General features: G+C 42.3%; 1 protein-coding gene across 1 annotated transcript; it reads left to right on the top strand.

Moving 5' to 3' along the window:
- Positions 1-2,320: 2,320 nt before the first annotated feature.
- On the top strand, positions 2,321-4,515 carry LOC103291380 (regenerating islet-derived protein 3-gamma-like). The gene is made up of 5 exons (XM_008147388.3): positions 2,321-2,396; positions 2,965-3,080; positions 3,274-3,411; positions 4,039-4,165; positions 4,448-4,515. Exons 1-5 carry the CDS (start codon positions 2,321-2,323, stop codon positions 4,513-4,515), a joined length of 525 nt encoding a protein of 174 aa, XP_008145610.2.
- The last annotated feature ends 7,603 nt before the right edge of the window (positions 4,516-12,118 follow it).

Genomic DNA, 12,118 nt, shown 5'->3' on the forward strand with positions numbered 1-12,118 from the left:
ATTTCCATATAGGTTTCCTGGCAGTGTACTTTTCTCCACGCTTGCTCACAAATGATCCCTCTGGTGCAATAAAATAAAAAAGATGGCCTTCTTAAAGATTATCTGAGATTTTAATATGGGCTCAGTAACTATTTTACAGAGTGTCTCTTGACACACATTCCTGATATTCCAGCATTCCAGCCAGCAATAGTAGGATTATAGAATGTACCTCTGAGACCTCTCTGGCCAACATCCTCATTGAAAACATGAGAAACACAAAGGCAAGGAGGCAAAGATAAAGTCACTTATTCAAAATGACACATTAAATGGAAGAAATAACATCAAGATCCAAGTCTCTTAAACCTTTAAGGTATTATGCAATTAAAGGCAACTGCTACAATTATCTAAATCATTGTGAATAAATAGATTAAGTTTTAAGTAAACATGATGTGTGCTTCATGGTTTTCATGAATACAAACTCAGGCTTGACCAATAGAGTATGATGGAAAAGCATTATGTCATTTCTCAACCTATTCTAAGAGGACTAGCAGGTTCTGCTTTGCCATCTGGGGACCCTGACCAACAATGAAAGAAGTCCTGCTATCCTGGCACCTTTGTATGATAAGAAATCCAAGCTACATGTCAAAGTTCTGTGTTGATACTGTTTAACAGCCCCAACTGAGCCCTCAGCCAAAAATTAGCTTCAACAGCCACTCATGTGTCATCATCTTTGAGGTCCAGTTCATTTGATCCTTCATATGACTAAAGATTCAGCCACTATCTGCATGAGAAACCCCAAGGAAAAACCATATAAGTAAACCCAGTCAACTCACCGAACCATGTGAAATAATAATAAATTGTTACTTTAATCTCCTAACTTTGAAATAGTTCTTGTACAGCAAGAGGTAATTAAGAGAGTCAGTAATAAAGGAACCACTGAAAGGTTTTAAACAGGAGAGTGATAATAATTCAGTTCTTAACTGAACATTTTGACTAGGCAGGGTCCTAGGAATCAGATTATTTAGCAAGGAGGAGATAAACACTTTGACCCTACTCCCACCCACATTCAAGTTTATTAGAAGTTTGAGAGCTACTGGATGAAACAGAGTGACGTTCCTCCTCCCACATACAAATGGTGTGTTTCACATTGATTCAGAAGGATCTCCTAGGAGACAGAGAAAAGAAAAAAGAACCAAAATGCTTACACAGAACTTCAGACCCATGACTGACAAAGTACCAGGTTCCAACTCTGGTAGCAAGCTATAAAAATAGCACGAATGATCCCTAATTCTCAGTATTCACTCGCATGCTGTGTAATTCCATGCTATTTCAGATAAGCTGACCCATGTAACCAATATGATACTGCAGAAATAGCCATGGACAATGTGTGAGGCTAAGTTAAATGGCATTGTAGATTTTGTCTTGCTTTCCTGAGCAACTCATGCTGGTCAAATTTGCTATCCCCATGTCTATATTACTTTATGGTAAAAAGCCTTCTGTATTGTCAAAAAATTCCTTACCTCATTGTTTTTCTTCAGAAATTTGTTGACTATCCGTGGTCCTTTGTTTTTCCCTCTGAATGTTTAAATTAGTTTATGAAATTATCAATAAAATCTTATTTGTATTTTAATTGCACTTCCATATACAGAAAAAAAATAAAACATATCTATACATATGCTAAGAGGATTGAGTTCTTGGCAGATTGCTAAAAAACACACTATTGACATTTTCCTTATCTACCCAATGACATATTTTCTAAACCATGTAACCTCAGAATTTGTGCCAAAGGCTGTCTTCATTCCCAGAAGTTTTGCAGAACAAGAAATCTGGACATGGGATGATAAAGTCCCAACTTCACCTGTTCCTAAGGAAAGCACTGGCCATTGCCAGGAAGAGGCTGTAACCCATAGCATCAACCTCCTTGAAGCAATGCCAAGCCCTTTCCCGCTATTCCTGTCCTGGGTTCTTGTTATTCCTTTCAGGGCCCCACCCTCAGATCCCCTTATAAAAGCCTAGTCTTTTCTGACTTGACCAACCATCACAGATACCTGGAGAGGTAAGTGCGAGCTGAGAGAGGTGAGAGCCATGGCAGGGGTTCACCTCACACATTTGGGGGAGGGAGGATTCTAGGCTTCAACAAACATTGGTCTCAAGGAAGGAGGGTGTACAGATTCCCTAATTATTCCAGAATCACATAGGGAATGATGTCTTCAAGTTCAATTTACTCATAGGGAACTAGCCAAAAGAAAGACAAGATGGAGAACAGAGTGTTCTCTGATTGACCTCTCTCGGATCATACTTCATTAATGATCTCTGATTGCTTCTTCAAGTTAAAGACACGATGCTGCCTCCCATGGCCCTGCCCAGAATGTCCTGGATGCTGCTCTCCTGCCTGATGCTCCTATCTCAGGTGCAAGGTGAGCTTTCTCTGCCTGTAGCACTGGGTTTCCAGGGAATGCTCAGAACCAAGAAGACCAGGAAGCCTCCTGTGTGACCCATGTGGCAATGGTGAGGTATAGCCTCACCAAGTGAAACTGCATCATCACTTCTCTGATCATCATTTCTCCATCATCACTCCTTCCTTCTGTGCAACTCAGGGTGGGAGGCACCACAGTGCTCCTTTAACAAAGGATATTTTCATTTTGTGAGTGGACTTAATTTATATTGGCAGGTGAAGAGAGAAAGCATAAAGGGTCAGTGGTGAGATAAGCACAAGAATGATTGGACGACCCAATGTGAGAACAGTCAGCTCAAACTGGGGGAAGTGTTGGACTTTTGAATAAAGGTGAAGAGTAGAACAAAAGGGGATGGTCCTTCATTTAATGAGGCTGGTTCGAGATCAAGCTATCCAGTGGTGAGGTAGTCAGGAGTTGGTGTCACTTCCCCAAGCACTTGCCTCACAGATACTCCCCAAGGTCACTTCCCAACACCCATTTACACTCTTCATTTCCCTCCATCCCTCTCTTTTATTCTCTTCCTCCCCAGGTGAAGATACTAAGGAGGAGTCTCTCCCAAAAATCAGCTGTCCCAGAGGCTCTTATGCCTTTGGCTCCCACTGCTATGCCTTGTTTAGGACACCAAAAACCTGGACTGATGCAGATGTGAGTAGATTAATTTATAGTAAGAGGTGATAAGGGAAAGAACATTAGATAGGACAGAGGTCTGCATTCTCCAGAGTTTCTTGGTGGTGAGAGTCAGCACCCTCATCTTTTGTACATACACCTCTTCTCTCCTACATTAGCTTCCCCTGCTGACATTTTAAGCTCCTCCTCAGTGTCTTCCTTCCCCACACAGTTGGCCTGCCAGAAGCGATCTTCAGGATTTCTTGCATCTGTACTCAGTGGAGCTGAGGCAACCTTCTTGTCCTCTCTGGTCAAGAAAAATTTGAACACCTGCGATTACATCTGGATTGGGCTCCATGATCCCACAGAGGTGTGATAACATCTCCTGTCTGTTACCTTTCTAGCTGCTATTGTTACCCAGGCCTACTCCTTCTCCCATGTGCCTCTATGGGAAATATGATAGAGAGCACTGGAGCTCAGAGATTCTAGGGCTTATTTGGGTTAAAGGTAGGACCTTGAGGCCAAGTGAAGAGCTGAGTTTTGTGGAGGATCCTAATTTCCAGTTGAAAATAATCTATCTTTTATGAAGCTTTTTACAACATTGGCACATGAATCTTTGTAATTCAGTTCTCTGAGTTTACTGAGTCTACACATAGTGTCCTGATGGAATCCTAAATGAAAATAAGATGCATTTTCCCCTATAGAATAGACATTATCTTTGAGGGTCAAAGGGTAATTACAAATGCACCCATTATTGTCCAGCCAATAACATGTTACTCTTAGTGACACCATTGGTGTTTGTGATTATGGCTTTGAGATTTTTCAGCAGGAGCAAGTTGTTAGGGAGAATTTCCCAGTGGAGAGCTCTGTGGCAACATCTGGAATAGCAGACCAAATGCAAGCCTGCTGAGGAGGGGATCAAACATCCACCAGAGAGGGCTATGCAAAAATTCCAATAGACATTCAACCTTACCTGGCGCCATTCTCTACTCTCCAGGGCCTTGAGCCCAATGCAGGCGGATGGGAGTGGAGTAATAGAGATGTGATGAACTACTTTGCCTGGGAGAAAGACCCCGCCAGCATCCCAAACCCTGGCCATTGTGGGAGCCTGTCTCAAAACTCAGGTAAGAGACAAAGGAGCTCCCTTCTTGCCAGCCTTTCTATCCCTTCATCTTCCATTTCTGGGTCTGAACTTCAGGGAATCCTCCTCAACTAGGAAAGGCAATGTAGGTTTGTCTTCTCCCATCTGCTCTCATCTCTCCTTCCTTTGAGTCTCCTTCCCCTGGAGTGGGTCCCTGGTGACGATGAGGGCAGGGCTTTGAACCCTAGGCCAGAGTCTGGGATGCCTCTCCTTTGGGTCATAAGCTCCACCAGCCCCATTCACTTTATCTCTTCTCTCTCTCCAGGATATCTGTTATGGCAAGATTATAACTGTAATGATAAGTTACCATATGTCTGTAAGTTCAAGGGTTAAGTCAGGTGGGAGTCAGCAGCCTGAGTTGGGATGCAGCTCATCGTGGGACCATGTGAAGACCCACCCCGGAAAGGAATATTTTCCCCACACCCTCAAACCTGACCTCTTCTTTTTTGACCTTCCCTCCTCCTCCCCTTAATTTCAAGCTTTACTCTCTGAGACCCCAATAGCCTGAGGTCTCAGAGAGTAACAATAAATGTTTTACTTAATACTTGTGTGCCTTTGTGTTCCCGTCTCATAGCAAGACTGAGGAATTATTGGGTGTGAAGAAAAATCTAAGTGTTGCCTTTGTTTCATTTCATTCAGGCCCCTGGGACAATGATTAATGTACATCCCCACAGTGAATTTGTGATGAGTATGAAGGCACTGCTGACATAGGATTTAGGTTGTGTGCAGACAAATCATTGGGCTCCACACACTCTACTGCACCGTCTTCCTGATATTGTGACACCAGCAGCATCTGTGGGGTGACTGTTAGCCTCTGGTGCTATTATAACAGCAGTTCTGAAACAACTTGCCAGAAGGCTGATATTTTTTCTTTAATTTGCAATCTACCTTGGACCATAACTTTTATAAAATACAGTAAAGTATTAATCACTTGGACTCTGGTAACAGTGCTGAAGTATAGAGATCATTAAAAGTTGTTACTCTTCCTTAAAAAAAGAAAAAGTCTCAACTATTTGAAAACCAACAACTTTTCCTGGGCTCCTCACCCTGATGCCTGCAGAGGCTCCAGAGTGCAGGGCCCTTGTCATTTCTGCCGGGAGCAGGAGCTGCTGGAGCCTTGAACTCTTAGGAACATTACATGGTAACTGGAGGCCCAATGCATGAAATTCATGCAAGAGTAGGCTTCCCCTGCTGCCGGCACCGGCTTCCCTTGCAGTCCTGCCTTAGTCTAGAAGGTCCTCTGATCTAACTAGCATATTACACTTTTATTATTATAGATTGTGACACATTGTGGGATGCTGAGTGTGGACTGGGGTTTGAGAGTGCGAAACTGCAGTCTTTGGGAGGTTGCCACTCTTCCATGGGTTTTAATTCTGGAACCCAACCAGATTCTTGTGATGAAGAGAAAAGTAACCATTTTGAAATATGTCCAGAAAAAGATGCCCCAGGAAAAGAAAACTGCAGGATAATGTCCCTGATAATTATAGTAGTAAGGATCCTCAACAAAATGTTTGCAAGCTGATTTCAACAGAACATGAAAAGGGGCATATATTGTGAACTCAAAAGATTAACTATATCCTCAATGAACAAGTTCATTTTCAGGAGAAAATCTGAGTATTCTAGCTAGAACTGGGTATTCATCCCAGTCCCAGGTCAATCAGCCAGGGTAGGGAATATTAGGAGTCACATGGTATTATTATGGGAGCTACACTAACCTCTTGAGTAGGACCTGAGGATGAGACCCAGTTCTTAGAAAAAGGGGGGCAGGAAGGCACCCTAACAGAATTTCACTGCAGTGAATAAGACTTAACTGTCTCATTCTGACCTTGGCTTCTTTTCTGACATAGACTCTCTTCCTCGAATACTGCCATTGTTGCCCAGGTACGATATGTTCTTCTGACCTTGCCCTGTCCTGCAAACTTCCAGGACTTGTCCAGCTGACTATTGCTCTCACCACTTTCATAGCATCTATGTACGCTCCAGCTGTTTTGAGAACTCTGTATTTAGCCTGTTGTTATTCTGCCAGTCCCTGTGAGCCAATGAACTAGGCAAATTTTTTTCCTGAATTGGATCAGCACATCCCACAAACTTCTGGGCCTCTGGTGACCCCTCTGTCATTGACTTTACCCTCCTTCTAGACTTGGAGAGACAACCATTTCGCAATAGCACTTGCAAAAAAGCATCTGAATATCTGGATAAGAGGTGAACTGAGGGACCCTATTTCTGAATGTCCTGACTGTCACTTGGTTATTCACCCCTTTTAGCTTGAACAGAGTTCTTCCCTCTTGACCTCCAAATTTCCTAGCACAACACCACATTTGTCCATTCATCCTCCATGGTTTTTAAAGTGCACCTCAGGGGGTCACTGCACACCTCAGATCTCTGCTACAATTTATTGTGCATTTGGCACTTGGATTTGTTTGTGGATTTCTTCCTCAGTTTAAAGCAGAATTACCCAGAATCTCATTCCTTGGAATACTCATTTCATGAGCTACTCATAGACTGTTTAATTTTGTTGCTTATGTATACTTTGGGAATACTCACTCAATAGTTAGATTAAGAAAACACTAAGTTATGCAAAGTGAAGCAGGTTTCCTTACTGCAGGGATTTTCCAAGTCTTTGTAAGCAAATGTATGAAAATAAAAGAAAGGAATAGGGTGGGCAGCTTGTCAGGCATTTGGTTACAGGTGTGTGTGTGTGTGTGTGTGTGTGTGTGTGTGTGTGTGTGTCTATTTGGGAGAAATGCCTATTAATAGATTGCAAGATAAATTCAGTTTTAATAGTAGTCTAATGTGTTGCAAATTACTGGTGCTTGAAATTATTAAATCCACTTAGTGGTTAAACTAACATAAATGAAAGGAGACCAGAATAGAAAAGTCCACAGAATATTGCACAAAGACAGAAGATACTATTTTTTGAAACTTTTATTTTAGTTATACATGTGTATGTGAACAGAGTTGAGATTTAAACAATAGTTTTTATTATAAATAGCAGTCCAAGTTTTGAATGACACTAGTCTAAAGTGGTGATTTTCAACCGGTGTGCCATGGCACCCTGGTGGTGCTGCAAGAAATTTTAAAACATGCAACACCTGACTATTTAGTCAGGGGCATTGACCTTTTTTCCCTTAGAATGTCAAATAAGAAAATGACAACAGCCAACACAATGATAGCTGTCCAGTGTGAATGAATCAAAATTATACCTAATTTTTGTTAGATCAATAAAAAATATAACATATTTTTGGTGTGCCACAGAATTTTAGTAATGAATTTTTGTGTGCCATCTGATGAAAAAGGTTGAAAATCACTGGCCTTTAGCTTTTAGGTAACTGTAGGAAGATTAAACAAGTGGCCACTAGAGGGAGAGTTGGCCCAGCCCAGAGTCTAGCACTAGGGAAAATTAGAAGCATGAGCTGGCTGCTTCTAAAAGCAGAAATGGTTGGAAAAAGACATTAGGAAAAAGTTTAATCTATCCCTACATCCTCTAAGATTAAATATCTGCTTACAGTAGCACATAGCAGAAAACAGAGGAGCAAATTTTGCAAGTGAAAATACACAGTATGTAACAGAGAGTTCAGCACTGGGTCATTCAGATGGAGGCAGGGAACCTCTGGGATTGGATAAAAAGTGAAATGATGGACACATGCTTCTTTTACTTAGGTGGGTACAGGATAGTTAACAATTAACAGGATAACAGTTACAATGAGGGAATTTGTGGTCTCCACCCTGGTGCCTTTTTTGGGCCCTGAGGGGTCCGGAAAAAGGGAAGTTACAAGTTACCCTGACATTCCACAGGTATGTTATCTTAGAGACAGAAAGTCATTAGGTTCAGTAAAGATTGAGTTGATCTTTGTCAGGAAAAATACTGGTCTAGGATGTGACTACCCACTCCAAACTGCTTTTAGTTAAATTTTTAATTTCAGACCATCCTTTGTGATTACTTTAGGTCTTTGAGTTTGCAAAACTGCCATGCAGGCCTTCCCTGAGCTGGTCAAGTTAGCATGTGGCTTTTTTTTTTTTTTATCCACAACAGAAAATAATTTCTTTCTTCTCTCCAGTTCTCATAGCATTTGACCTTAAATTCTTAGCAAGAAGGGCATGCTCCAGGCTTTGACATTCTAAATACAGTCTTCTCAGCATCACTTAGAAGTTTGTTAGAAATACAGAATTTTAGGTTCAAGGAATCGAATCGTGTTCATTTAAACAAGATTTTCAGGTGATTTAAATGTGTAGGAAAGTTTGCAAAGCATTGTTCTGGTGTACTAACTTTTGGTGAGACAAACTGACTCCTGATTCATGAGCCCAGGCTGTAGAAGGCTGTAGACCAAGCAGGTTAGCATCCTTTGGGGATAAGTTCTGGTCTGGGCTTGTAAAATAGAAGAGTGTCCATATCTCAGTGCAATTATTTTAAATTTATCTTTATTGTTGAAAGTATTACCATATCTCAGTGTAATTCATCTTTAGTGTCTGCTCTTCTCACCTATTCATAAGGTCTCCTGAATATAGCCTGGTCCCAGCTATTACTGGGAGCATTTAAGAAGAGGTCTCTGCTGATTGTCATGTAGCCACACGGTAGATGACAGTAGCAACCAGGGACCAGGTCTAGAGGTGGTCCCTCTCATGGCAGAGCAAACAGTAAATGTGACACATATGCAAATGGCCAAGGAAGTGAAACAGTAATTTTAGAATCGGGGTCTATGGAAATACACAGGGCTACAGATTGGAAGAAGGTACATCTCCATAACACAAGGAAGCCAGGTGCAGTTACATCTCCATAAGACAAGGGAGCAGCAACAGGTACATTGCCAGGACACAAGGAAGTCAGGTGCAGCAACAGTTGCATTTACATAAGACATGGGAACTGGAAGTGGCCAAACAGGTCTATATTTACAAAATAAAAAAGAAGAAAGCCAGAAAGAAAAGAACAAAGAGGGAGGAGGGCATCACAGGTCCCATGTGGTATTTGACCTTTGAGTTCAGGAGTTACTATAGTAACCAGTCTAAGGGAATAGTGACCAATCAGAGGGGATATCAAAGCACCAGGATCTGCAGCCTTTATAAGCCATAGGGAAAAAGAACTCAGTGGGACTCTTCCCCCTCCCCATGTGGGAGCCTGTACTTGTTCTTCAATAAATCTCCACCTTTGCTATACCATCTTCTGTCCTTGGATTCATTCTTTGACTCTGGCAGACAAAGAATCTGGGTTCCAGTCCAAAATTTCCATTTCAGAAGCAAGCAATGCCAGCAGGTTCTGTGGAGCATGCATGCATCCCCTGAGAATTCTGAGTGACAGAAGGAGGGGACATTATAAGAAGTTGGGTTCCAGAAAGTCAGTGGATGGGAACTTTGTCTCAGTGACCTGGCGATGTTACCTCATTGGGTAGTCACATGTTGGTGAGATACTAACAATCTAAGAAGTGATACCGAATTTTTGGACTGGAACCCAGATTCTTTGTCCACCGGAATCGAAGAATGAATCCACGGACAGAAAAGTGGTATAGCAAAGGTGGAGATTTATTGAAGAACAAGTATAGACTTCCACGTGGGGAGGGGGAGAAGGGTCCCTGAACTGACTCCCACGTGGGGAGGGGGAAAATCCCTCTGGGTTCCTCTTCCCAACAGCTTATAAAGGCTGCAGATCCTGGTGCCTTGATATCCCCTCTGATTGGTCACCATTCCCTTAGACTGGTTACTACAGTAACTTCTGGGCTCAAAGGTTGAACCTCACAGGAGACAGGTGAGGTTCTCCCCTCCTCCTTCCTTATTGTTTTCCCATTCCCTTTGGGCTTCCTTCCTCTCCTTCTGAATGAAGGGCTTCCTTCTCTTTATTTTGTAAATATAGACCTTTCTTGGCTACTTCCAGTTCCCTTGTCTAATGTAAATATACCTATTGCTGCCTCCTTGTCTTATGGAGATGTAACTGCACCTGGCTTCCTTGTGTTATGGAAATGTACCTTCTCCCAGTCTGCAGCCCCACACTTTCCATGGACCCCAATTCTAAAAAATCCCTAAGCCTATGTTCCCCTAAAATTCCTGCTTCAGAAGCACAGACAAGGAGCACCTACCTCCAAAACCTTTTAATTCAATACCAGGCTGTATTCTTGCTAATGGCATGCTTGGTCTATTCTCTACCTCTGTCTGGATTTGGCTTTCAGATTTCCCTTTGCTAATCACTCCGTTGCAAGCCTCTAGCCCTCCGCTGCCTTTCTTACCAGAATTTAACAGGGCATGTCCCTGATTCTAAATATGTGTTAAATTCTTTTGGTCTCACAGCCTTCTCTGGCCGATTTTCCTACTTCATTCCCATATCGGAGTTCACAGCAGAATCTGCATCAACCTTTTCATGATGCCCACTTGCAGGATAGCAAGAGGCAGGGAGGTTGAGATGGGAGGTAGGAAGACATAGAGCAGCTGGGGTGGGATCTGCCCTGGGGTCCTGAACAGGGGCTGGACCAACATTGCCTTCAGACTACCTCTCTATGGGCAGCCCAGCAGCCAGCAGACCGCCTGCGTTCAGAACCAGCCAGTTCTTGGTGCAAAGTCGGAGGAAGATAACATGACCTCAATGCGACCTTACTAAGGTCCTGGACTAATTATAATAAAATTTGCATTTTGGTTTTGACACACTCCCTGCCCCACCCCCACCCCCGTGGATGCATTATGGGTAAGGGCATGCCCAAAAGAAATACAGTTATAAATAGAGTTCTATGACCTTTTTCTGTCCATCATCCCAGAATGCAGATGAAGGTTTCCACCCAGAAAAATCCCTCTTTTAAAACCTTTTGCACTCGGATATCGAGATTAAAATTACTCTTTGAATGTATCAATAATTTGAAATATAAAAAAATCCAAATAAATAAGTTTGTATGAAAAGAAACTCCAGTTTTTTATTCTACTGCCGCGCTTTGTAAAATCTGGGGTATTTAAAAAATTAAATCCCAAGTAGAATAAAGGAATCGAGAAAAAAAGCAAGCAAGTGCAAAGGTTTAAACCATATAACCCAAGAGTTAGGGGCCATCGTCTCTCTCTATTGGCCCACTCCTCCTCATTTGGAATCTGTCTTCAATAAACACCACTTTGCTTTACTTTCATTTTCATTGACCTTAACATCTTTTCTGCATCAAAGAGAAGAACCAAGGTCCCAGCTGGTAACCCCAATCAGTGATAGAGGGAGGGGGTGATGGGGCATGTGCAGAAAATGCTGGGCATGACATGTGCCACTGAACTGCTGATTATAAGCAAAACTCACTCAGAGAATAGATAAGATTTCACTAACGAACATAATAGCTTACTATTAAAACAACAAGAAGTAACAAAGCATATGCTTGTGACTTACAGAAACTGCTAATTAAATATGGACATGCTGACAATCCACTAAAAGTGGTGTCACCACTTAGATTTTGGCACTCCCAACCCCTTCCACCCCACCCCCACCCCCACCCCATCTGCAAACATAATCTGGGCTCTGCAGACCATATATTCCGTCTGTTTGTTCATGCCAGCAGTGCCAGCTCTTCCTTGGGAAACTCTGGAATGCTCACCAAGAGAGAGGAGTGGGAGATCTTTGCAGGAGATTCTAGTGGCTGGATTTTGAATGAAGTGAGAACATCTGGTAGCTGACTTCTAGCAGCTTCTAGCTGACAAATTCTGATACCACCAGGTTCCAAGTAAGCTGTCCTCAGGAAGGGAAGGAGCAATAATTGAAAGTGTTGCAAATTGGACACGGGCTGCTTATTCACTCCCAGCTCTAAATACATCCACATCCAACTGCCAGGTTTCCAAGATATATGGAAACGTACAGATTCTCTCAGGTAACAGACTGGCTCCTCTCCAACCGAAGCCATTGGATGCTTTGCTCCTTCATGTTACTATAGTTTTTGGTGCTTCCATAATATTTTTCTCTTTCTTCTTCTTCCCAAACTATTAAAACCTTCCT

This window comes from Eptesicus fuscus, chromosome 16, assembly GCF_027574615.1.
Source record: "Eptesicus fuscus isolate TK198812 chromosome 16, DD_ASM_mEF_20220401, whole genome shotgun sequence".
NCBI lineage: Eukaryota > Metazoa > Chordata > Mammalia > Chiroptera > Vespertilionidae > Eptesicus > Eptesicus fuscus.